Source organism: Euphorbia lathyris, chromosome 1 (genome assembly GCF_963576675.1).
Source record: "Euphorbia lathyris chromosome 1, ddEupLath1.1, whole genome shotgun sequence".
In the NCBI taxonomy this organism is placed as follows: domain Eukaryota; kingdom Viridiplantae; phylum Streptophyta; class Magnoliopsida; order Malpighiales; family Euphorbiaceae; genus Euphorbia; species Euphorbia lathyris.
In genome coordinates, this window is record NC_088910.1 from 127,663,854 (window position 1) to 127,691,688 (window position 27,835).

The 27,835-nt window shown below is 37.8% G+C and overlaps 1 protein-coding gene and 1 pseudogene across 3 annotated transcripts; both read left to right on the plus strand.

Annotated features, from left to right (window-relative positions):
• Window positions 1–937: 937 nt before the first annotated feature.
• On the plus strand, window positions 938–18,932 carry LOC136210959 (BTB/POZ domain-containing protein At3g05675-like; annotated as a pseudogene).
• Window positions 18,933–22,519: 3,587 nt separating this feature from the next.
• LOC136210958 (BTB/POZ domain-containing protein At3g05675-like) lies at window positions 22,520–27,781 on the plus strand. Of its 3 annotated transcripts, none has more exons than XM_066002435.1 (3): window positions 22,520–22,930; window positions 26,088–26,267; window positions 26,347–27,781. In XM_066002435.1, exon 3 carries the CDS (start codon window positions 26,412–26,414, stop codon window positions 27,717–27,719), a length of 1,308 nt encoding a protein of 435 aa, XP_065858507.1. In that variant the 5' UTR covers window positions 22,520–22,930; window positions 26,088–26,267; window positions 26,347–26,411; the 3' UTR covers window positions 27,720–27,781. The 3 variants fall into 3 exon arrangements, with proteins under 3 accessions (XP_065858507.1, XP_065858506.1, XP_065858508.1); XM_066002434.1 differs by having other exon boundaries at window positions 26,112–26,267; XM_066002436.1 differs by lacking the exon at window positions 26,088–26,267.
• Window positions 27,782–27,835: the final 54 nt, after the last annotated feature.

Here is a 27,835-nt window from a genome sequence, read left to right on the forward strand (position 1 = left end):
TTCCAATAGTCAGGATTAACAAAATAATTATGGGCTTTCTACATGATTAACTATAAAATTACCACTAAGTCATATCAGCAAACTTAATTCTTAATATGTCATTATTCTCTATATATTATGATTTTACACCATAATTTAAAAATTCTGAACTCCAATTCATAAATCCTAGAAAATATATTCAAAACTTCTAATTTATAAATTCTAATCCTTAAAATATATTAAACGTAATGATTTTACTAGTTAAGAATGAAATTTGAAATCCCTAATTTAAACTAATATTTAGGTTTCCTAATGATATCTAAAATGGTTTAGTTTTACGGGAGCAAAAGTAAACACAATCCGATTATACGATACGAAATCGATACACAAATTTAGTGTTTGGGTTTAGCTTAGTAGGTAATGTGTCATTTTTGGATTGACACGAAACTAACACGCAAATATTTGAGTTGAGTTAGGGTTGATATGCTAATCCGAAAACAATACGAAAATTTAAAATTATTCTTTATTAATAAAAATAATAAAATTATAATTATTATTTGTAAATGTGATTCGAATCTCCTAAATTGTTATAAACATATTAGATGACCCTTAATATGATATTAATGGATTTCTTCGATGACTAGTGTTAATATATTAATATAAAAATGACATAAAATATTTAAAAATAGTGTTATATCTTTTTATATTTTTAAAAGTTATCATTAATATATGCATAACAAAATTACATGTAATCCGAAAACACGATATGAAATCGACACTAATTCAATAGGTTAAGATTATGACGCGAAAGTTTTTGGATTGGGTTTAACACAAATCCGAGAATGACACGATACGAACACGTGTGTATTTAGTTTGCCAAGGTTAGGCGGTATTACTGTGATGTCTCACTAACCTGAGTTTTTTTTTTTTTTTTTGTCTCTACCAATCATTTATTAGCCATTACAGGGTCCATAATCTCATTTATACCCCTTCAAAGACGTGAAAATTACACAGCCCACTATCTCAGAGCAGGCGATCTATCATCTCCATCACAGGGTCAAAATGGTCACTTGCGTTTGTTTTTTGAAGTTCTCAAAGCTGAACTCAGAATCTCTGAACAAAACCTAAATTGATACCCCCTCTCCCTTCCAAAATCCCACTCAAATCAGCTAATAAAAATGGTAGAATGGTGTTCTCTGCGATTACTGCTCAATCCTTTCTTCCTTTAATGGAAGTGAGGCCTTCTTCTTTTTCAAGGTGAGATTGGAAATTTTGCCATTTTTGTTCTTAAAATTGGGGATGTTTTGGTGCTTGAATACTAATTTTGTTTTTTTCAATTTAATTTTGATTGATACTGTGATTTGTCAGTTCATAGTCTGAGAAACTGTGCTTGATCTTGTTGCTGATTGTGAAATTATGTAATATTCACCTTGTTGTTTGCTTTTTGAGAAACTGAAAAGTGGAGTAAAAAATTGGGTTTTGTATGTATTTGCTCTGATTCATAAAACAAATAGTAAAAATAGGAGAAGTTTGAGTTCATGAATTGTTTCAAGGGCTGATTTTGGATCAAACTATTCAATTTGCCTGCAATTTTGTATGTGGAGGTGATTAGGTACAGAAATACCTCTATCATTTCCAGCAATGTTACCTTTAACGCTATAAATGGTACAATTGAGAGTCTAACTTTAGGAAGTTAGGGCAATTTCAGACATTGGAGCTCTCTCCTCAATCTTGAATCTTGTTATTCTATCACATTTGTTCGTCATGTTATCAGTTATCACTAACGGATCGAAGGCATATATATACATGTAGAATTGTGTGAGTCTTATCTTGTCCGGATTCTGATCATGTGTTGGAAAAAAAAACTCGAATATTTTATCGAGTTTTAAGCCATTCTGTCTTGAAACCCTATCTTGGAATCGCAAAATCATTGTTTTTTGAACCAACTGATATGTAACTTGTAAATAACACATGAACAAAATATTTGGATTTTTTCAGTGATGTTTGAAATTTGCCAACTTGCTAGCATTGAGTCCTCAATTGTACAATTTTTGCCGTTAGGAGTAAAATTGCTCTTGGTCGCCTGTCATGGAACCAATCTAACTAAAAGATCAAGTTGATAGTTAAAGCCAAATCATGGATCGTGCCCCTTGGGCTTGCAGCATGCACAACATAGGCACATCCCGCCATGTGTTTTTAATTCCACAAATTAATGAGGTTGTGGGGACTCGAACCCTCCACCATTTTGTCCTAGAGGCTTTGATACCATGTCATGGAACCGTTTTAACTAAAAGCTTAAGCTGATAGTTAAGACCCAATCATAGATCTTATCTTAATCTCTGACACCGCCAACTATAGGGGTATTTGTTTTACCTTATCTCATTAGAGAAGTAATCTTCTAGTTTAGGAAATCAATTTTGATTCTGCTCTTAATTGAAAACCTTAGGTTCCACTTTTATTGATGAAAGATTCAATTGACAATCAAGTTTCAAATCCCTAGTAAGTTGAAATAATCATATATCCAAATAGACTCTTAACTTTATAATTGACGAACTGTTTACTGTTTGCTGTTATTGTTGTTGTTGTATGTTGTTTACTCTTGCTGGCGGTGGGTAGATATTAGTTAATTTTCCTTTGATAAATAGCTATTAGCAGCTCTTTGTCAATCAAAATCAAACATTTCATATCAGTTGTTTGAAATTAAACAAAGAAAGAGTGTAAGATCATTTCTAAAGCTCAAGGCAATAGAATAAGAGATGTGGCCTGTTTTGGCTGCTGCAATCTTCTTAAGATTGTAGCTTGTGTTCTTTGGATATATAATATCATTTTAAATTGGAGTAAATATGGGACTGGCATGGATATAAAAATTAGAGAAAAGTACAAAAATAAATCTTGTAGTTTGTAGTTTGGCCGATTTGCAAAACTAGTTCCCGTGGTTTAAAAGTTTGCAAACATGGATTTTGTGCTTTGTGAAATTTGTAGTGAGTTAATTTTTTTGTCAAACAATACTTATGGTTTACTTAATTTGCAAAGTGATTCTTTTTAATTGCTCCAAGGAAAAATAGTCACGACAATATTTTTTGACAGAATGACTGAGTTTGTAAACTGCACAAAGCACAAAATCCGTGTTTGCAAACTTTTAAACCACGGAGATTGTCTTTGCAAATCGGTCAAACCATAAGGTTTATTTTGGTGCTTTTCACTAAAAATTATAAAACTAATGTTGAACTGATTGTTCTTTGGTATCTTAATGTTCTTATCTTAAGTCTCTTTGCGTGAAGCACGAGATAAATTGCATAGACTGTCAATTTGGTGTATGTTTCAGAAAAGTCACTAAACTTCATTTCTTTGAGTAAATCATTGAACTTCAATTTGATTTCTATAAAGTTGTTCTGGCCAATTTTTGTATAAAAAATAGCCGGAATGTTGACGTGATACAATAGGCAGTTAACTATATAGCAACTAAGCGCCACATTGGACAAGGATGTGTGTTCTTTTGTGGCTTAAGATGTGCCATGTTTCTGCCACATCAATCATAAAAGTCACACGTGTCCAGTATGGGGCGTAGTTGATACATAGACAAGTGTCTTTTGCGCTACGTCAATATTCTAGTGAGTTTTTCTACGCAAATTAGCCAAAATGATTTTGTTGAATTCAAATGTGAAGTTCAATAATTTTATCGAAAGAAAATGAAGTTCAACGATCTTTATGAAATAGACCTTAAACTTCAATGGCAATCACTTGGCCATGCATGTGTGTATAAGGATGTTATATCAACATAATTTCAAGGTCTTCATATACGAATGTCATCTTTTATCGTAGAAAATGCATCTTCCAGTATTATTTTTCTACTTATCGTATGCTTACTCATCATTCTCAAACTCAGCATTTATGTCGGAGAGAAAAGAAGAATATATAAAATGAAAGAAAGAGAGGAGGAAACTTTTCTAAATTATATTTCTTCTTATAACTATTTATACTACATGGAAATTGTAACGGTTCGAAACCTAATAAATAAAACCTTACACAACTCTTAATAGCTAATTAAGAAAGTAACTCTAAATAACTTAACTCTCATAACTAAACTCTCGTAATTATTAAGTAGCTCATGTAACTCTAATAGTTACAAATTAATTTAAGGAAAAAGTACAAAAATAAACATTGTGGTTACACCTGTTTTCGATCAACACCCATGTGGTTTAAAAGTTTGCAAAATGGTACCTTGAGGTTCATTCCGTTAGCAAACACAAGCCAAATTGACTAACGGTGTTAAAAGTCAAAGGAAAAATAGTTAATTTGGTCCTTATAATTATTTATATTATAAATTAACCCCCTTAATTATCTAATTCTCATAAACAAGCCATAAAATAAAAATAAAAATTCAAATTTACCATCTTTTTTTATCTCAATTTAATAAAAATCAAAACATATCACTTTCCTTGTCTATTTTCTCTCTCTAGCAAAAAATTAGTAATTTTTTACTGTTTAAATCATCTACAAAATCAGACCATGATTCGCGATTCATCTTCCTTCTTCTGAACTGTCTCAATCCCAGCCTGTTCCAAATCAAACTTTTAAATTTCGGAATTCTCCTCAACTCTCTTTTGAGCCACCAGAGCTTCTTGAAGCTTTTCGTTCGCCTCTTCAGCAACAACTGCAAACTCATCTTGTCTCTAGCGCATAGAAAGTTGCTTCTACAAACATTTGTTGTTCTTCACTGCAACTCCTCCGATTCCGATTCATCCAGGCACGACGATGATGATGACAACACCAACCGCATGTGTCCGTGTCGCTTCCGATCCAAATCGACATCCTTCAATCAACACCGCAACTCCTCCGGAAATCACCCATATCAATATTAAATCTTACTTGCAGAGTTATCTAACTCCAAACCACTCGAGCAAACCTTGATTGAAACAGAAAGAAGATAATAATATTGAAATCACATACTTCTGGCCATCATGTCCTGAAATCTCCTATAAGATTATTGTTTTCCAACCTAAACTTTTCATGGCAGGTAGCTATGAACATATCGGCTAGTTTGAGCTTTTTATTTCATTCATGGCATTGGCATTGGCTTCTTCTTCTCCAACATTTCGATTTAGTTTGAGCTTTTCTTCTTCTAGCCATTGAAGATATCCTGAAAGCTGAGAATCATTATTATGAGCAGTAGAAGAAGGATGGTAGTATAAATCTGGAACTGGTAAAACATGGGAGGAACACTAGTTGTAGTGTAATCTGAATGATCCAAAAAGTTGTTTGTGTTTTCTAATTTTAAATTGGTTTTCTTTGATAAGGTGAACACATATGGATTTTGCTTTCGATAGAGCAGAGTCCTAGAGTCAGCACTCAGAAGTTGATATTTCTGAGCAAAAGGAACACCAATTTGCGTTGATTAGGAGGAAGCAGAAGCTGGCGGAAGTGGTGATGTGAATTTCGTGAGAATAGGAATCCGGCCACTTCAGTTTTTATCTTTTTACTTAAGCTTAAATTTAAAGTGAGATTGAAGGAGAGAGATTGAAAAGAAAGAGATGAGAGATGGTAAATTTGAATTTTTATTTTTATTTTGTGGCTTTTTATGAGAATTAGATAATTAAGAGAGTTAATTTATAATATAAATAATTATAAGGACCAAATTAACTATTTTTCCTTTGACTTTTAACACCGTTAGTCAATTTGGCTTGTGTTTGCTAACGGAATGAACCTCAATGTACCATTTTGCAAACTTTTAAACCACATGGGTGTTGATCGAAAACAGGTGTAACCACAAGGTTTATTTTTGTACTTTTCCCTTAATTTAATCTGTCAACAATTTATGCACATTGATATTCATTTCTCTTCAGGCACCTCAATTTGGATGATCATTCATTTCAATGGTAAAGCATGTATTTTGTGCTCCTAGTCACATATGGATGGAACTGGATGTTGGTCTCTTGTTTAGTTGCAAGTATAGTTCCAAGGGGGGGGGGTTAGGAACTATTTAAACTTTTTTTATATTTAGGCAGACTTCTTTTTCTAAAGAAAAAGATTTGAACAACGGCGCTGAGTAAACAATAAGATACTGGCTTAGTCAACAGGTGACTAAGTCAGTTTCTTAGCTTGAGCCAGGAAATAGCACTTAGAGTCTATTCCTGAGCTCAGACGTTCAACGCGCACAACTCAACTTGACCTCTTTACTTGGTCAGTTTTGATTATTTAAAGCAAGCAATATAAATAAGGAGTTAAGGTAAGAAATACTTCACTCAGCAGATTTATCCAGGTTCGGCTTCTTCTAAGCCTACGTCCTGTCCCCGGAACACGTTCCGAGATTTCAAATACTCTACTGAGTTCTTTAAAGGTAGAGCCTCAAACCTTTTACAATATCAGCAATTGAGTATGACAAGAGTACCTTCCTCTATACTTCTACTCAATCCTAATCTCTCCGCTGAGTACTTAAAACCTAGTACTCAGCCTCTCCTTTCTATCTCTAGAAATGATAAGTGTTTTGTCCTAATACAAAGATGTGCTAAGACACTTTAGACGATTTACAATCACTCTAGACTTTTACACAGATATGAGAAATGTAGTGTAAGAATTTTTGCTTTTGCTTCTTGCTTGCAGAACTTGTAGAGATTTGGTCAGCGTAATGACTTGATCAAGTTCTATTTAGAATGAAGCTTGTGATGACACTATTTATAGAGACGTCTGGGCATTGGTCATTTCGAATTTCGAAATAACCGTTGGAGGGAAACGGCTATTTGTCGTTGTCATCCTGACTTGCTCAGAGCTCTCGGCCAATCACAATCGTGTATCTTCTGTCCTCGGTCAGCTCAGCAAATGGTCTCTCCTTTTATGGTAAGGTCAACTGGACAGCATACTGTGTCATCTCACCTTTGCCAAAAGAGGAAATACTTTGTCTGGAAGTTTTCCTTTGCCAGCTGCTGTCTTGTACGTTTGTCGAGACTACTCAGCAGCTTCATCTTGAAGTTGTTCCCGAAGGTCTTCTAGATCCTTCCGTTTGCTGAGTTGCGTTTTGTTCAAAACGGCAACGTCTTGACATACGCGGGCCGAGTGTACTAAGTTGTTTGACTTGGGCCTTGGCTTCCGTATTGGGCTTGGGCCTTTTTATCCTTATATCTTATAACAGTTTTAACTCAACATTGAACAAACACATTAGTAGAATAAATCAAAGCATTTAAACTTAGTGTGTTTAGAATATGTATTTTAAGTTATACTTAAACAATTTTGTCAAATCAAAATTATGTGGAAATGTGTTTCAACAAACTCCCCCATTTTGATGTTGGCAAAACTATTCAGCAAGGAACTCAGTATGAGCTCCCCCATGATAGTTGACCTCGTATAATTTAGCAAACTCCCCCGTAAGGGTTGAGCTATTGACTTAGTTTTACTTGAGACATTTAAGGATTTAAATGAGTAAGTCTAAGGTCAGTTTTCAGACATAGGTCAGCTATTTTAACATATTCTATTTACTCAGTATAAAGCAGAAGGTTTAGTCATATAGAGTGTGCTGAGTAATTTGTTGTTCAATGAGTTCTTATCAGAATATTTCATAAGTGTATAGGTTCATGTCAAACATGTTGTCAGCATATCATTTAGTCAATAAATATTATAAGTGTTAAACAAAGCTGATATAAATGAAGATACATAATAACTCAGTACTTATTAGCATATATCATAACTCAGTATTTGAATAAGAAAAGTAAGTATGATATATAAGTTGAAAGAAGTCAGCAGTTACACAGCAAAAGAAATAAACATAGCACATAGATTACAAATGTTAAGACCTAGCCTATCTATTTCTTTTTCTTGCCCTGTGACTGACTTCGCTCGTACTGACGTTGCTCATGCTGAGCTCTAGCAGCTTGCGCTTTCTCCCCCGTTTTGTCAACTTCAGGGAGCTTAAACGCATCGGTTAAGACAGCGCGAGTCAGTTCTTGTGAAAGCTCTTTTAGTTTGTCAGCACTTTCATTGACGCCATAAAAAATGGCAACTCCATCAGCTGATACTTCGACTGGTATATGAAGATCAGTAACACTGAGCATATTTACACTGAAGGCTTGAGCTTTGGCTTGCCAGATGAGAGCTTCAGAGAGGCCAGCAAAGACTTGGTGGAAGGTTTTCAAGAGAGCTGAGTCATAATGATGACACTGGATATTATTATGACGGATGTGGTTGAAAGATTGCTGTGCGAGAGACAGCAACTCATTCTGCTTCAAAGCGTCAGTATCCATCTCTTGCTTGTTGAGGTTAAGTAGCCTGATGGCCTCACCGAGTTGCTCGACTGAGCACTGACTATAGGACACCATTTGCTCATTTGTCTTAAGTTGCTCAGTATGAAGCTGAGCAAAAAACATCTTGAGTTCTGAGGAAGTGGCGTAGTCAGTGTTCACAGCAGACAACTTCTGAACTTGTTGATGGAGTGAGTTCAGGTGTTGAATTGTTGACAGCTGTATCTCTGCCAACTTGGCAAGTGAATCCTGCTTAGCTTGCTGGGCTTAGAGTGACAAGACTACATTCAGCAGATCCTTGAGTCCCTTGACTTCGTTGAGAAGTAGAGTGACCTGGGAGAGCTGAGTTGTCTCAGGAATTGAAGATCCAGCAGCAGACGAAGCGGAGTGTTGAAGATCGTGGATGAGTGCTTGCACTGAGTCAATGAGCTTTTTGCCGGACTCAGTGGCATCCCGATGTACATTAGTATGACCAGAAGAAGGTGGAGTGAAGGGAGTACCCTGGTCAGTGACTGGATGAGTTGGCTCAATCTGCACTTGAGTTGGAGGAATTATTGATTGATCAGCAGAGAGGTTGTTGATGGAAGACATAACCCGAACACTGTCTGTGCTGACAGCAGAAAGATGGGGAGTCAGCACCATGCTTGGGGAGACAGCATGAGCAGTGGTCGGTTCAACCTGATTAGTTGATGTGGTTGAAGTGTTATGGTCGGCATGTTCCTGTTGAGAAGAAACAGAGGCTTGTTTTTCCAACGGCGCGGAGGAAGTTGAAGTGGATTGCCGCTTGAAGAATGTCAGTTTAACAGTAGAAGGATCCTTTGTTGTCTTGGAGAGGACAAGTTCAGGAATAGATGGTGATTGCATAGGAGGCTCACTGACCATTTTCTCACTAGCCTTAACCAGCGTTCGCCTTCTACGCGGTGGAGTGGTATGATGAGCAGGTTCTTCTGAGTGAGTAGGAGAAGGTTCCTTGTGCTCAGTATGAGTCTGGCCAGCTTGCTCAACTTGCTAAACTCCAGCAGCTAACTCGGTGTCAGTTTGCAAAGCTCCACACTCTAACCCAGTGTTAGCATTTTCAACCTCAATTTCGCTGTCATACTCTTCAGACTCCTCAGCGTCATCCTGACCGCTGGCTTCAGCTTCTTCTTCAGCAGTGCTGTCTCCATCAAGTTCTTCCTCAACTTGGGAGATGAAGTGGTCATCTAACTGGACCTCAGTTTCCTCAGCATCAGTACCCTGGCATTGAGTGAAATGAGAATCACTCGGTACGATGAAATCAGTGGGTATGGCATGTAGAGGAGTCATAGATGAAGTCTTCTGCTTCTTCTGAGAGAGCTCAACAGCTTCCTCAGTTCCAGGCACATCTTGCCTGGTTCTCTTTTCAGCTGACTTTCCAACTGACCTCTGCCTCTTTGCAGGAGACTCAACATTTGGTGAAGGAGTCTCAGCAGACTTTCTCTTGCGAGAAGCTGGGGCCTTAGATCGTCGCCCTTTCTGAGGCACAGCAGTGGATTCCTCAGCTTGGTCAGTTTGACCAGCAGCAGCAACTTTTCCCTTCTTCAAGGGTTGTCCAAATTTAAGTGCCCTCAGCGAGGCAGCTGTGATCTCAGTTCCTCTGAAGGATTCCTCGCCTTTGAGATCAATCTTGTGGTCAAGAAGAATTCGAGTTATGAGTGACCCAAGTCTCATTGTACCCGTGCTGCGTAGGAACTCAGCAACTAAGAAGACTGGCAGGTTGATGGGGGTGTACGTCAGCATGTGCCATATGAAGCACTGTTCAAAGTTGGTTGCTGATGTAGTACAGTTGATCTTTGGGTAAATGAAATAGCTCAGCAGGTAGTGAGCCATCTTCTGGTGCTGTCCCATTGAAGATGCTGAGATCTCTCCTGAGTGACCCTCAGGTTTGCAGAAGGTATGGACGTAGTTGGTTTTGTCCTGATCTCCTGACTTCCTCAGCCTTACTCCATCAGTTTTGAGCTGGAGGAGATTTCCTATGTACAGAGGGTTGATGAAGATGGTTTTCCCTTTTACTTCAGTGCTTAGGTAGTTGGCGGAGTCACTGGCAACCTTGAGGTTGTGGTAAAACTCCCTCACTAGGTCAGGATATGTCTCATCCCTGACCGAGAACAGCCCAGTCCATTCGTTTTTAGAAATCCATTCGGCAAATGGCTGTTCGTTCTGTACAAAGTGCTCCGAAACCCATCTGGAGGGTTCTACCTTCCATTCAGATATATTGTCGAAGACCTTGGAGTAGGTCCTGATCTTAACAGCTTTCTCTTTGCCAGAAGTTTGGCCAGTTTTACCCTTGCTCGGTGTAGAAGGGTTTTGTGATGGTTCATCGGAGCTGGACTTTTGGTGGCCGGCACCGAAGACTTTGAAAGATAACTTAGTCATTCTTCGGAGATGGAGGAATTAGAGGAATTTGAAAGAAAAGAAGTTCTAAGTGATTTCTTTGCCTTAAGAATTGATTAAGCGTAAAGAGTAAAAGATGGGAAAATACCCATAATTTATAGACGAAATGAACGGTGTGGATCTTAATCGAATCCATGTGTCAGTTTTGCCTTGGGATCATGTACCGACAATGATCCTGGCATTTATGACACATTACGGCAAATACGTCATCCTAGGCTATACGCGTGCTTTGCATTTATGCAAACGGATTAATCACTCAGTATTTAGAATGTCAAGCGTTTGATATTCTGAGTGGTCAGTGCATTATTTAAGGATGATTTTAAGTTCAAGTTCTAAACTAATTTACTCAGTGTACAAGTTTACTCAATATTGTATATTCAGTCAGTTTCAATGAGATACTCAGCAAACAAAAAATCATTCAGCATGTAATTCACTCAGCATTCGTATTCATTTAGCACAGGAATTTACTGAAGAGGATTAAACATACCAATTGCTTCTCTCAGTATGCTGAACTGCTCACGGGCCAGTGGCTTCGTGAAGATATCAGCAAGCTGTTCATCCGTTGGGACAAAGGTCAGCTTGATCTCACCCTTGAGTACATGGTCTCTAATGAAGTGATGTCTGATGCTGACATGCTTCATTCTGCTGTGTTGAATTGGGTTCTTGGAAAGATCAATTGTGTTTTTGTTGTCACATTGGACTTCAATTGTTTTCGTTTGAACACCATAGTCTTCAAGCTGTTGCTTGATCCATAGGACTTGAGCAACACAATGACCAGCAGCAATGTACTCAGCTTCAGTGGTGGACAAGGCTACTGACGCCTGCTTTTTGCTGAACCAGGATACAAGACAGCTTCCTAAGAAGTGGCATCCTCCAGAGGTGCTTTTTCGTTCCAGCTTATCTCGTCCATAGTCAGCGTCAGTGTATCCGATGAGTGTAAAATCATGAGTGTTTGGATACCACAAACCTGCGTTCACTGAGCTTTGCAAATATCTAAGGATCCTTTTTACAGCAATGTAATGAGATTCCTTAGGGTTAGATTGATATCTAGCACAATAGCATACTGAAAACTGAATGTCCGGTCTACTGGCTGTTAAGTAAAGTAGAGAGCCTATCATACCTCGATATAACTTTCTGTCTACTGACTTACCATTCTCATCAGCGCAGAGGACAGTGTCAGTGCCCATAGGAGTGGATATTGGCTTGCAATTTTCCAAGTCATATTTCTTTAAGATCTTCTTGGCATATTTGGCTTGACTGATGAAGATGCCATTCTTTCCTTGTTTAATTTGAAGACCGAGGAAGAAGTTGAGTTCTTCCATCATGGACATTTCAAACTCAGTCTGCATTTGTTTGCTAAACTCCTTGCACATTGATTCGTTAGTTGCACCAAATATTATATCATCAACATAAATTTGGGCCAGCAGGGTATCTTTACCCTTTTTCTTAATGAATAAGGTTGTATCAGCTTTACCCCTGACGTAATTTCTAGTCAGCAGGAAACTGGTCAGCCTCTCATACCAAGCATGTGGTGCTTGCTTGAGGCCGTACAGAGCCTTTTTGAGTTTGTAAACATGGTTTGGGAACTTAGGGTCCTCAAAACCTGGAGGTTGATTTACATACACCTCCTCGTTTATAACTCCATTAAGAAATGCACTTTTGAAATCCATTTGGAATAGTTTAAAATTCATGTAAGATGCATATGCACATAATATTCTAATTGCCTCTAGCCTTGCCACTGGGGCAAAGGTCTCACCGTAGTCTATACCTTCTTGCTGACTGTAGCCCTGAGCTACAAGCCTTGCTTTGTTCCTGACTACGTTTCCTTGTTCGTCCATCTTGTTCCTAAAGACCCATCTTGTTCCGATGGTCTTTTGACTCTTTGGATGAGGCACTAACTCCCATACATCATTTCTTCGAAATTGATCGAGCTCCTCTTGCATTGCGTTCATCCAGAATTCATCGTACTCAGCTTCAGTGAAATTCTTCGGTTCTTGTACTGAGACGAAAGCAACATTGCTGAGGTACTTCCTAAGTTGATTCCTCGTCATCAGGGTATTCCCAGCAGAATCAAGGATTGCACTTTCGGAGTGCCCTCTTGGAATCCTTATTTCTTTGGGTAGATTTATGTCTTGTGTTGTTCCTGTTTCAACAATCTCTGCAGAAGTAGATGGGTCAGTAAAAGTAATCTTAGGTTCACTCTTACTCTTGGTCAGCCTTTTCGTGAATGACTCAGTAGCTGGTTCTGGGTCAGCGATGGTTACTGAGTTTGGATCATCTTTGGTCAGCGGCTGGTATCTACCTGCAGGGTCAGTTTCATCGAACTCTACATGTATTGACTCTTCTAACACTTGAGTTCGCTTATTAAAAACTCTATATGCTTTGCTGTTTGTTGAGTAGCCCAAAAAGATAGCCTCATCAGCTTTTGAATCAAACTTTGCTAAGCTATCTTTGGTATTTAAAATAAAACATCTACAGCCAAAGGCACGAAAGTATCCAATATTGGGCTTTCGTCCTTTCCAAAGTTCATAGGGGGTTTTCTTTAATATAGGTCTAACTAGAGCCCTATTAAGAATATAGCATGCTGTGTTAACAGCCTCTCCCCAAAAATACTTTGGAAGCCTATGCTCATCCAGCATTGTCCTGGCTATTTCAACCAGAGTTTTGTTCTTCCTTTCCACAACCCCATTTTGCTGAGGTGTTCTAGGAGCAGAAAAATTGTGGTCAATGCCGCTGGCTTCACAGAATTCAACAAACTTTTGGTTTTTGAATTCTCCACCGTTATCACTACGGATATGAGCTAATTTTAGGTCTTTTTCATTTTCAATTTTTCTAACCAAATTTGAAAATGTCTCAAAGGTCTCATCCTTGCTGGTCAGCAAGATAACCCACGTATACCGAGAGAAGTCATCTACAATGACCAAGGAAAATCTTCTTCCACCCAGACTCAGCGGCTGGACTAGACCAAAGAGATCCAAGTGTAGCAACTCTAACGGACGTTTAGTTGAGACAATGTTTTTACTGTGAAAAGATTGTTTGGTTTGTTTTCCAGCTTGGCAAGCGTGGCATAATTGATCTTTTTGAAATTTAAGTTCGGGCAGTCCCTCAACCAATTGCTTTCTTGCTAGTTTGGCCAAGAGGTCCATGCTTACATGACCAAGTCTCCTGTACCATAGCCAGAAATTTTCTTCCTTTGTTACTAAGCACACAGTTTTTGAAAACTTTTTCTCTAAGTCTAGCATAAAGACATTATCTATCCGAGGGGCAGTTAAAATTAACTCATTTGTTTTACCCTCGTATATTTTACATCCAGTAGCATCAAATATAACTTTTCTCCCATTGTCACATAGCTGAGCTACGCTGAGTAAGTTATATTTGAGTCCGCTGACTAGGGAGACAGATTCAATAGTAGGATTACCTCCGATGGTTCCTGAGCCTACTATCTTACCCTTCTTGTTGTCTCCAAAACTTACGCTCCCTCCTCGTTTACGTTCAAACGTGATGAACTGAGTTTCATCACCCGTCATATGCCTTGAGCATGCGCTGTCAATATACCACATCTTTGACTTCTCGGCACATCTCAGGCTTACCTGCATTGTAACTAGTTACTTTTAGGTACCCAATTCTTTTTGGGTCCTGACTTGTTAGGTGCAACAGGTATAGCATCATACTTTATTTTATGGCGGCATACATGGACAGTATGGCCATTCTTTCCACAGAAGTCACAACTGACCTTCTGTTTAGGATTTTTTACTGACTTGTCAGCACCCCAGTGCTGAGCGTGCCAGCACACCTTAGTGGTGTGTCCTAACTTCCCACAAAAGTCACACTGGACTTTTCGCTGGGGATTCCATCTCTGCCGAGTACCTTGGTACTGAGTTCTCAGAGGAATGTTATTTTTATTTGGAACCTTTAGTTGGTTCTGGATGGTTGTGACGTCCTTCCTCAGTTTCTTTGAAACTGACTGGACTTCAGAGACATACTCATGCATGATCTTCATGTTATCATGCAGAGTCGAGTTGTCCTGAAGAAGGTATCTGAGGTCACTTAGTTTGACCTCTTCCACTTCGTCACAACGCCTGCTGAGTGCTCTAACTTTCTTATTACACTTCTTGACAAGTGTATAGAGATCACTCAGGGCATTAACCATATCGTTTCTGAGCTGGGGAAGAGAAATTACCTCATTTGATTGTTCCTCATCATCTGATGCGATGGATGGGTTAGCATGCTCAGAGACGCATGGCTCAGCAAGTTCGTCAGCCATGAAGCATATCTTCGCTGACTCGGTGGCCTCAGTTTCTGTGGATGAAGACTCATCGCTGTCGCTCCAAGTAGCCACCATTGCTTTCTTCCCACTTTTCTTGTCTTTCCTCAGCGTGGGGCAGTTTGACTTAATGTGGCCAGTTTGATGGCACTCAAAGCATGTAATGGGCTTTGAGCTGTCCTTTCTGTATTTGCTGTCACTTGAGTCAGCCTTATACTTATCAAACTTTCTATAAGGCTTTTTAGAGTATTTGTCACTCTTCTTGAATAGCCTTTTCATCTTCCTTGTGAACATAGCCATCTCCTCATCATCAGTTGAACTCCCGTCAGTGGAGTCAGCTTTCATGACAAGTGACTTCTGCTTCTTGTCTTCACATTTTTCCTTCACCTCAAAGTTTTTCATGGATATCTCATGGGTCAGCAATGAACCGATGAGTTCGTCATATTTGTAGGTGGTTAAATCCTGAGCTTCCTCAACTGCTGTCTTCTTTGCTTGCCAGTCTTTAGGAAGACTCCTGAGTATCTTTTTGACTTGTTCTTCCTCAGTGAAGATTTTCCCAAGTCTCTTGAGCTCATTAATGATGTTGGTGAACCTTGCGTTCATGTCTGAAATGCCCTCATCATTGTTCATCTCGAACAGCTCGTACAGTCTCATCTGCTGATTCACCTTGGATTCTTTTACTTTGTTTGTTCCCTCGTAGGTGACTTCCAGCTTTTTCCAGATCTCTTGCGCCGACTCACAACCTGAGATTTTGTTATATTCTGCAGCATCGAGCGCACAGTGAAGCATATTGATAGCCGAAGCATGGTTTTGAAGCTTCTTAAGATCATCCTCTGTCCATTTGGCCTCAGCTTTTATAACTGTTTGGCCAGCCACAACCTCGACAGGTACAAACGGGCCTTGGACTATAGATAGCCAGACACTCATGTTTGTAGCCTGAATGAAGTTCTTCATCCTATTCTTCCAGAAGGTATAGTTTGACCCGAAGAATAGGGGAGGCCTAGTAATGGACAGCCCCTCAGGCAGTATTTGAGTTGTTTGGTTTCCAGGGAGAAACCGAGTGCTGTTTTCGCCCATGGTAGGGATCAGCTCAAGGTTGTTAGACCTTTTAAAGTGAGCTTTTAGAGCTCTGATACCACTTGTTGGTCCCTTGTTTAGTTGCAAGTATAGTTCTAAGGGGGGGGGGGGGTTAGGAACTATTTAAACTTTTTTATATTTAGGCAGACTTCTTTTTCTAAAGAAAAAGATTTGAACAGCGGCGCTGAGTAAACAATAAGATACTGGCTTAGTCAACAGGTGACTAGGTCAGTTTCTTAGCTTGAGTCAGGAAATAGCACTTAGAGTCTATTCCTGAGCTCAGACGTTCAACGCGCACAACTCAACTTGACTTCTTTACTTGGTCAGTTTTGATTATTTAAAGCAAGCAATATAAATAAGGAGTTAAGGTAAGAAATACTTCACTCAGCAGATTTATCCAGGTTCGGCTTCTTCTAAGCCTACGTCCTGTCCCCGGAACACGTTCCGAGATTTCAAATACTCTACTGAGTTCTTTAAAGGTAGAGCCTCAAACCTTTTACAATATCAGCAATTGAGTATGACAAGAGTACCTTCCTCTATACTTCTACTCAATCCTAATCTCTCCGCTGAGTACTTAAAACCTAGTACTCAGCCTCTCCTTTCTATCTCTAGAAATGATAAGTGTTTTGTCCTAATACAAAGATGTGCTAAGACACTTTAGACGATTTACAATCACTCTAGACTTTTACACAGATATGAGAAATGTAGTGTAAGAATTTTTGCTTTTGCTTCTTGCTTGCAGAACTTGTAGAGATTTGGTCAGCGTAATGGCTTGATCAAGTTCTATTTAGAATGAAGCTTGTGATGACACTATTTATAGAGACGTCTGGGCATTGGTCATTTCGAATTTCGAAATAACCGTTGGAGGGAAACGGCTATATGTCGTTGTCATCCTCACTTGCTCAGAGCTCTCGGCCAATCACAATCGTGTATCTTCTGTCCTCGGCCAGCTCAGCAAATGGTCTCTCCTTTTATGGTAAGGTCAACTGGACAGCATACTGTGTCGTCTGAACTTTGCCAAAAGAGGAAATACTTTGTCTGGAAGTTTTCCTTCGCCAGCTGCTGTCTTGTACGTTTGTCGAGACTACTCAGCAGCTTCATCTTGAAGTTGTTCCCGAAGGTCTTCTAGATCCTTCCGTTTGCTGAGTTGCGTTTTGTTCAAAACGGCAACGTTTGACATACGCGGGCCGAGTGTACTGAGTTGTTTGACTTGGGCCTTGGCTTCCGTATTGGGCTTGGGCCTTTTTATCCTTATATCTTATAACAGTTTTAACTCAACATTGAACAAACACATTAGTAGAATAAATCAAAGCATTTAAACTTAGTGTGTTTAGAATATGTATTTTAAGTTATACTTAAACAATTTTGTCAAATCAAAATTATGTGGAAATGTGTTTCAACACTGGAGCGGCCTAGCCTTGCAGACTAGGAGACCGAAGCATGAGTGACATTATTGTTCGCTTGATAAATTGTGAAGGAAGACCTGAACTTTTCTACTCCCACTCTCTCATTCTTGTTAACAGGAGCAAATTCTTTTTAGATTGGTTTGCTAATCCATGCTCTGGTTCAGCTGTTGATGTTCACTGCTCTGAGTTTAATTACGAACATCATGTTAACTTCTTGAAATTATTATACGTCCCTACGGATTTGCTTCTGGAATCGTTCGACTCTGTCAAGTCTGCTGTAGGTATACTAGAGGTGTCTGCCACATTCAGCTACGAAGAGATCACGAAAAGCTGCATCGAGTACCTCGAGGCTGTTCATTGGGAGGACAAGGAAGAGGAAGATATCTTGAAAGTTGTCTCGAAATTGGGTGCGATAACTATGCCTGTGATAGCCAGACTCCAACCAGTAGATCTGAGTGCTACGAAAGACGTGTTTTTATCAGCAATTCGTTTCGCTACATCCATCGGGGGGCCATGTCCTCCATTCAGTGACGAAGTTAAGATTTCTGCCCAGGAACAAGTAGAATACATGTTAGGGGAAGACGAGGATACGCCCTTGGTCATACCTGATGATGAAGTAAAATCAGTTGTGAAGATGGGCCTTTCGAATATTTTTTCTTCATTCGAAACGCAATTGGCCTCCTTGCTTTCGGAAGCTGAGCTTGCATTCGAGGTAGCAGAGGCTAAAATGTTGCAGACTGTATCTGATCTTCAATGGATGTGCAGCATACTTCCTAAGATGGATCTAATGAACGACTTCGTCTCAAACTGGGTTGAAACATCCATCAGAGTTTTAGCGATAGTTGAAGATGCGAAACTCGTTTCTGCGATGTGGGATTTGAAGATAAAGTTGGTTGAACTGACCGGAAAGGTGTTGGAAACGGTTGGATATGGAAATGTGATTCTTCCATCACAATCTCGGGTGAAACTGTTGAATAATTGGCTGCCTTATGTGAGGAAGATGAAGCCTCTTTTCGACTCAAAATGTAACGAGGACTCAGGCTTCACGCACAAGATGGATGAAGACTTGTGCCAGAGTATCGAGGGGGAGATTGTGTCACTAATACTCGCATTACCATCAAACGACTAAGTTGAAATTTTGGCAGATTGGATGGAAGCAGCTGAGCAGGTTAGATATCCTGATTTAAGTGAAGCTTTTGAAGTTTGGTGTTACAGAACAAAATTAGCAAAGAGAAGATTAGTTGAGGGCTTAGAAAGGGTTAAAGAAAGGTCAACCTTTAATTTATCAATTTGATGTTCTTGTTCTAACTTTTCAACATTGATTTTTGGATGAAAATGACTCTTGCTAAATGCTTATAATGTGTTTTGACCAATTGTTTAAAAATTGGACTGGACCGGTTGGTTCGACTGTGAATTGGTCACGGATCTAGTCGAATTGTATATATTTTGAGTCAATATTCTTGACCCAACCTGGTGAACCGGGATGACCCCAGTTACTTAAGAATTTTTAAGAAAACAAAATTAAAATTCACACCTTTTCATGCAAAAATGAAAAACTCTCGGTCCCAAAATTCTATGGAAATAATTTGTGTTTTGTGTTTATTATATTGTTAAATTATGTATTATTTTAATTTTAATCTTAATACTATTTAAATTAATGTTTTAATTTTGGATATAATTTTTTTTAATCTTTAATTAAAGAGAATTTCATTATATATATATGATATCCGGTTCAATTGATTCGAATTAATCGACCGAATCAATTGACGCTCAATTCAATTGTCAATCTAGTTGGATTTCTTAGTCTAAAACATTGGGTTTGACATGATGGAAGCGATTTTGTGTTAATATTTTATAGGTATAAAATATAAATTTAATTGTACAATTATTGGGGGAGATTTCATATAGAAAACTGTGTAATTTTAAACCTCTCTCATACTCCGTGACGATGTAATGATGTATTTTTACGAAATGAAATGGATGACATGACGACATATTCAAATTAATAATAGCGTAATGACGTATCTTATAGTGTGAAACGGGTGGTATAACAACGTATTTCACATAGTAAAACAAATGACATAACGAAGTATTTTACAAAATGAGATGGAACCTATGTTTAAAATGTAACGAGGCTATGAGTAGTAACTCAATGGTTAAGTGACGTATAAATTACACGTGGTTATGAGTAGTGAGTGAAACTGTTATAAACACACTAATGAGATAACAATATGTAACGATTTAGAACACATGACCGAATAGGGACCATATGAGTGTGTATGCTAGTGTTGTGATGTGATGTGATTGTATATGTTGTTTTAAAATACTTCGATGCCAATGTTTCGATTGTATTCAAGTTGTATTATTTCATAAAATACCACGATGTTTGAAAAAGCAATTTTTATAAAACAAGAAAACCAAAAACACATTACTTTAACTAGTTAAATTATCATTTTAAGAAATGGTTAGTTCATAGTTTAAGATTGTTAAAAACAATCTAACGATAAAAATTCACATTTCTTAAAATCATTTAGTTAGTCAAGAATTGTGTGTTTAGTCCCCAATGGAGTGTCCAATATAAGCAAAAAGAGCAGTTTCAGTAAAACACATATATATAAAAACGAGTGTTTGACTCGTTTTGGCGTGTTGTTTTGAAAAACCTCGCTTTTACTAAATGCTCAAAAGTGGACTCCTTTTAAATTGATAGATGTTTACATTAACATAGTCCCACTCAACTAATTAAGAAATTAGTCAACTCGAGTTGACCTTTGATTAGTAACAACATCTTAATCTTTTAAAACATAATACTAATCCTATTGTTCGTTTTAATTATTTTATTAGTGCGGATCTTCCGTACATTACTCCTTTCAAAGAGGTAACTGCCGTACATCACTCATAGGCAAGGGCAGAAGATCTATATCTTATGAGGCGTATTTTACATGATGGAAAATGATTCAAAATACTTTTTATAGGTGAAAGGATCACCAGAAAACCTTTTAATGGCTATAAATACGAGCAAATATTAATAAAACATTTAAAATCAAGCGAGACACCTAAAGCTACATGACAGTCTAGTAAAAACACTAAGAAGCTTATTCTCGTTGCGTGTCAATGATCCTTTGAGCTGCGTAGTCATTCGAATAGAGTCAGTTGGTGTTGAATAAAAGGTTTAGTTCTTCTGATTGAGGTAAAAGGTTCTTGGGAGGATCTTTTGGTGTATATTTAGAGATTATTAGAGAGGATTTTGGAGACCTCTCGTGATGTGAGTAGTGAATTTTTTATGAATGTTTGCATAATGATTTGGATGTGATAAGATAAATAGATTAAAGGGGCTAGGGAGTGCTAGAATGTCGAACCCCTAAATTTGTCTCTCGGTTGCCCTTTTATACAGAATTTCCAAGGACGCAATCAACTTTTTGATTCAAAATTTGAAGTTAAAAAGACACTCTTACAACTGTAGGTAAGTGTGGTACGTCTGTAAACAAGTTCCATACGACTGTTATGTGATAGCCATACATCTATAAGGTCAATTATTTTTGGCCAACCCGTGAACGACACAATTGCAGCGGTTGGTGGATTTGATCGAGCAGGAAATGGGTTCCTGACACATGTCTGAGAAGTGTCATACGCTACTTATTTTTGTTGACTTTTGGTTGTCACTTGGAAATGATGTACCAATATTATGAGATAGTTGTATGGATGTTATGGGATAGCTATACGATTGTTAGGACTGTTTTTTTAGTGGTTTTGGATAGATTTGATTCGTTTGGATGACACACTTGTCATTTGCCCACTTGATATTAGAAGCTCGTTGTTTGTTTTTATTATAGGATCATAAAAACTCGTTCTTACAGTTGATAATAAACCTACTTTATTGTTGATAAAGAAGGCCTCTATCTTCTGTGGACCTGTGTAAGCTTAGGTTTTTATATTCCTAGGTTTTGCTGATTATTAGATAAATCGAAACAAAGTAGACTAATTGAATTGAATTTGATCGTCATGTAAAGTTGAAGGATTTAATATTAAAAAAATTAAGTTTTGTAATACAGTAAAACCTCTATAAATTAATAATGTTGGGACTATAGAATTTTATTAATTTAGAGAGTTATTAATTAATTGATAAATTAATAATTATTAATTTATAGAATGATTTTAAAAATAAATTTTAAATTGCTAATTTAAATAAAGTTTTTGTCTAAAATCAATGAACAAAAATGTACATTATATAAGTTAATTCAACTTGAAAATTCATTGTATTTATGTTAAAAATATTGAATGTATCATGGTTAATGAATTACTATATAAATATTGTTTCAAACCATACAAAAAAATAAGCTTCTCATAAATCTGTCACAACTAGGGATGACAACGGGTAGGGTACCGCGGGTAATGCCATTCTCAAACCCTTACCATTTTATTTTTTAATTATCTGTACCCGTCCCATTACCCTAACGGGTATACTTTTTGCATCTCATACCCTTCCCATTTAATTTGCGGGTACCCGCGGATACCATTACCCGTTAAGAATCAATAAATAAAAAAAATATATTACAAAATTAACAAACTATAAATTTAATAAATCGTCAATCTAAAAATTGAATAAATTGAACCTTAATTAATAAGAATAAAGTAGCTTAGTTATATCACTCAATTGTTGAAAAATAAATGGTTGGAGTTTAAATTTCATGTCTTACATCTAAAAAACAATGATATTTATTAATATAATTTTTGTTTATGATGGGTAACGGGTACCGGGTACCTTAGGGGTATTCCCATACCCGTCCCATTACCCTAACGGGTAATGATTTTGATCCCATATCCGTCCCATATCCTTTTATATAGGGTACGGGTAGTTCCATTAGGGTCGGGTAGTGCCGGGTACCCGCGGGTACACTACCCGTTGCCATCCCTAGTCACAACGAATTTAGAGGAATCAACCACTAAAGACATTTATGAACTTGAGGGAATGATTGATCAGTTTGGTTACCGCAATTCAATGGATGTCAATCAAATATTGGATTATCCAGGTGAAAACAATGAATGCTCATAAGTCTAAAGTTTAGAAGAAATTGTATCGAACGTCATGCAAAATTCAATTGAGGATGAAGGTGATGATGGTTCGGTACCTTTAAAATCAAATTGATGTTACGCGGATCGAACCCCGTCTCTACTTGGAAATATCCCATCTTTCTTACCCTCTTTCTCATTCTGCAACGTTTACAGACTGCCAAGCGAAACAGAGACAAATATCATTCCGATCTTTGGCTCAGTCACCATTTCCGATCGTCTTCGTTCTTCCCCCAATTTTCTTTCCATCTGGGTAAATCTCATAATTCTTCTTTGAAAACTTTCAATTTTACTAATCTCATCAAGATATAAGCGGAGGGAAAAGAGATAAAGCGGTGCCGCCGACGGATTTGAACCGGAACACCGAGTGGTTCACGTATCCAGGTGTTTGGACTACCTATATGCTTATGGTCTTCATCTCTTGGCTTATCGTTCTTTCCGTTTTTGGGTGTTCTCCTGGCATGGCTTGGACCATTGTTCATCTCGCTCATTTTTCTGTGAGTATTCTCTATTTTCAATTGGAGATATTGCCTTCTAATTTTCGTTGAATTTTGGGGGTTTTCAATTGGGTTATTAATGTTTGGTCTCATGGTTATGGATCTGCTTATCTATTGGATTATTATTTGGTGATTACTTAGAGATGTATGCTAGCTCATTTTGCTAGTTTTAATGGATTGGGTATTGCAAGAACCTGAATTAACTAGAAATTCACTTGTTCAACATAGCATTTAGGGGTTTCCCTGTAAGTCTGGGTTGTGACTTTGTTCTTTACTATAACATATGGCAACTAGTTAATGGCTTGGAATATGTTAAGCTACTTGTAGAATTCTGTTTAGATTCGTTATCTTAATTAGAATAAGAATTGGAAACTTTTTCTTTAAATGAATCCCACTAAGAAAAGGATTATATGTTTAGGCTTATACAAGGAATTGCTTATTTATTTGCACTAGGAGTTTTGGAGTTTGTGCTTTTGAGATATGTATATGTGTGAGGTTTGGATGTAATCGGGTCTCATGGAATTTGATAGTTAGGACTTGGGGTTGGGTTTATATAACCAATGGCTTATTAGTTTGCACTTAGAGTTTGAGCTTGTGATTTTGAGATATGCATATATGTGAGCTTTGAGTGTAACTATGTCGGATGGAATTTGATAGTTAGGAACTTGAGTTTAGGTCTATGTAAGCAATTGTTTATTTATTTGAATCGAGATTTTTGAAGTTTGTGCTTTTGAGATATGCATGTTTGAGCTTTGGGTGTTGTTGGGTCTCATTCAATTTGAAAGTTAGGGACTTGGTTTAGGTCTGTGCTAGGAAGCATACGAGTGTGGTTCAGGGAATAGTTTTTAAAGGCGAAAGGCAAGCTGAGGCGATAAGGGCAAAATATCGCCCTGAGGCGACAAACAAATTAGAAAAACACAGAAAATAAAACCATAACTCAAATTGACTAGTTTAACTTCTAAAGTTGTAAAACAAAATAAAACTTCTAGTCTAATAATAAGATCCTAATTCCTAATAACATATCAAACACCATCAGAATTGCTAATACTTCCCTGCCTTGACCTCTTGCACATACTTCCAACAATGACCCGTTCTTGTTGTCGCTTTCGATGTATTAGAATTACTATACTCATGTCCAAAGCCTGCAAAATTTGAAAAATTAGACATTAGTAAGCTACTGTTTCATACACTTTCATACAGTTTCACAAACTTTCATAAACATAACCTAAATAATAATAACAGAAAAATGATAGCAGTAGCATCATCAGCATAACTTTCATATACAGTTTCTCAATAACAGTAGCATAATCCGCATAACTTTCATAAAAATCCCAAAAATTGGGCAGCATAACAGTGGAGTCAGTCATAATAACAGAAAAATAAAGAAGAAAGTAGAAGATAGAAATTTGGGCAGCATAACCGTAGAATTAGTAAGATGAATAAAAAAAACAAAGGAGAAGAATAGAGAAAAGTAAAAAAGGTCATTACCTTAGAGTGCAATGAAGTAGATCGGTGGTGATGGTTGGCTGGTTGAAGAAGATCGGCGGTGGTTGTGGTGAGAGTTTCTGTCGAGGAGCAATTTCTTTCTTTTTCTGTTCTTTCTATCGTTAACTTACATGTCTGACCTAAAACAACATTATATATTTCTTTTCTATTTTTTTTTTCTTTTTTCACTAAACAGAGACAAAAAGAGGACCTACCGCCTTAACTACAAGAGGCGAGGGACCGCCCCTCGCCTGAGTTGGAGAGGGGGTTGCCTCTTGTTACTCGCCCGCCTTCCAGCACCAGAGGTGCTGGAAGGATCACCTGGGTCGCCTCAGGCGGCCCAGGCCAACGCCTTTCACAGCTATGCTTCGGGGACACGCACCCGACACTCCAAAATAAGTGTCCACTCTTTTTCTTTTCTTTTTTAATGGGGACACTTTGGGACATGGATTCTAAGTTAATTAAGTAGTATATAGGGGTTATTTTTAATAATTTTACAAAAAAGAGGGGTTGCTATGTACAAAAATAAACTAATGAAAAGAATATAGCAGCTGGCCCTTTTTTAGTGGTTTAAATAGTTAAGTATTAAATGTTTCTTTTTGATGAATTAATGACTTATTATGGATGTTATTTATAATGAATGTTATATATATATATATATATATATATATATATATATATATATATATAGCGTGTCCCCACCGTAACCGTGTCTCATATATTTCAAAAATACCATTTGCCGCACCCGTGTCGATGATTCCGGGTCTATGTAAGCAATTTCTTATTTATTTGCACTCGGAGTGGTGAGGCTTGTGCTTTTAAGATATGCATATGTGTGACCTTTGGATGTAATCGAGTCTCATGAAATTTGTTGGTTCGGGATTAAGGTTTAGGTCTATATAAGCAATTGCTTATTTACTTGCACCGAGAGTTTTGGAGCTTATGCTTTCGAGATATGCATGTGTGAGCTTTGGGTGTTATTTGCACCGAGTGTTTTAGAGCTTGTGCTCTTGAGATATGAATATGTATGAGTTTTTTGTATAACCCGGTCTTATGGAATTTGAGAGGTAGGGACTTGAGTAAATGATGTAATTTCCTTATTGTTGTACTAATTTATTGATTTCTAATGAATTATGTTTTCCTCATCACTCGTAGATGTAAGCAAAACTAGCCGAACCACATAATTTATTTATTTATTTTTATGATTGCATGTTTAGTTTCTTGTTTCGCATATCAAGTTTGTTATAACAGAATGTGGGCAGATATTCCTTATGTCTACCATGCTGCTGACATCTTTCAGAGAACCGTTTATGTGGGGAGCCCCAATATTTTTTTAGGCTTAATACATCCCTAGCCCTTTGTACTTGTCCAAAAAAGTCAATTGCCCCTTTATATTTTTAAAATGTTAAATTTACCCCTTGAACTTGTTTAAAGTGACCTATTAACCCCCTAAAATCTGAGTGGCGGAGTAAGGAGAGATTTTGGAAAAGTTGAAATTAGTACACTTTAAGCAAGTTCAGGGAGGCAATAGATCACTTTAAGGAAGTTCAAGGGCTAATAGGTACCTTTTAAAGAGTTGGTTGACTTTTTTGGACAAGTACAACAGCTAAAGATGTATTAAGCCTTATTTTTATTATATTTGCTCGCTTGATCAATTCAATTGCTTAATTAGGGAGCTATACTTCTCTTTATATAGGTAATCCTGCTCTTTTGAGGTATCTTTTAGGGTGAGTTAGGCCCTTATTTACAAGGTATTAAATCTTTGTATTTAATATCGGCGCACTAAGGCGCTAAGGGGTCCTGGAGCCTATGCTCAAGGTGCAACGCAAGGCGCGCGCCTGAGGAACACGAGGTGCATAAAATTTAGAAAAATTTACAAGTTAATTTAATCTGTCAACAATTTATGCACATTGATATTAATTTCTTTTCAGGCACCTCAATTTGGATGTTCATTCATTTCAATGGTAAAGCATGTAGTTTGTGCTCCTAGTCACATATGGATGGAACTGGAGCGGCTGAGCCTTGCAGACTAGGAGACCGAAGCACGAGTGACATTATTGTTCGCTTGATAAATTGTGAAGGAAGACCTGAACTTTTCTACTCCCACTCTCTTATTCTTGTTAACAGGAGCAAATTCTTTTTAGATTGGTTTGCTAATCCCTGCTCTGGTTCAGCTGTTGATGTTCACTGCTCTGAGTTTAATTACGAGCATCATGTTAACTTCTTGAAATTACTGTACGTCCCTACGGATTTGCTTCTGGACTCGTTCGACTCTGTCAAGTCTGCTGTAGGTATACTAGAGGTGTCCGCCACATTCAGCTGCCAAGAGATCACGAAAAGCTGCATCGAGTACCTCGAGGCTGTTCATTGGGAGGACAAGGAAGAGGAAGAAATCTTGAAAGTCGTCTCGAAATTGGGTCCGATAGCTATGCCTGTAATAGCCAGACTCCAACCAGTAGATCTAAGTGCTACGAAAGACGTGTTTTTATCAGCAGTTCGTTTCGCTACATCCATTGGGGGGCCATGTCCTCCATTCAGTGACGAACTTAAGATTTCTGCCCAGGAACAAGTAGAATACATGTTAGGGGAAGATGATGATTCGCCGTTGGTCATAGCTGATGATGAAGTAAAATCAGTTGTGAAGATGGGCCTTTCGAATATTTTTTCTTCATTCGAAACACAATTGGCCTCCTTGCTTTCGGAAGCTGAGCTCGCATTCGAGGTAGCAGAGGCTAAAATACTGCAGACTGTATCTGATCTTCAATGGATGTGCAGCATACTTCCTAAGATGGATCTAATGAACGACTTCGTCTCAAACTGGGTCGAAACGTCCAGCAGAGTTTTAGCGATAGTTGAAGATGCGAAACTCGTTTCTGCAATGTGGGGTTTGAAGATAAAGTTGGTTGAACTGACCGGAAAGGTGTTGGAGGCAGTTGGATATGGAAATGTGATTCTTCCATCACAATCCCGGGTGAAACTGTTGAATAATTGGCTGCCTTATGTGAGAAAGATGAAGCCTCTTTTCGACTCGAAATGTAACGAGGACTCCAGCTTCACGCACAAGATGGATGAAGACTTGTGCCAGAGTATCGAGGGGGCGATCGTGTCGCTAATACTCGCATTGCCGTCGAATGACCAAGCTGAAATTTTGGCAGATTGGATGGAAGCAGCCGAGCAGGTTAGATATCCTGATTTAAGTGAAGCTTTTGAAGTTTGGTGTTACAGAACAAAATCAGCAAAGAGAAGATTAGTTGAGGGCTTAGACAGGGTTAAAGAAAGGTCAACCTTTAATTTATCAATTTGATGTTCTTGTTCTAACTTTTCAACATTGATTTTTGGATGAAAATGACTCTTGCTGAATGCTTATATTGTGTTTTGACCAATTGTTTAAAAATTGGACTGGACCGGCTGGTTCGATCG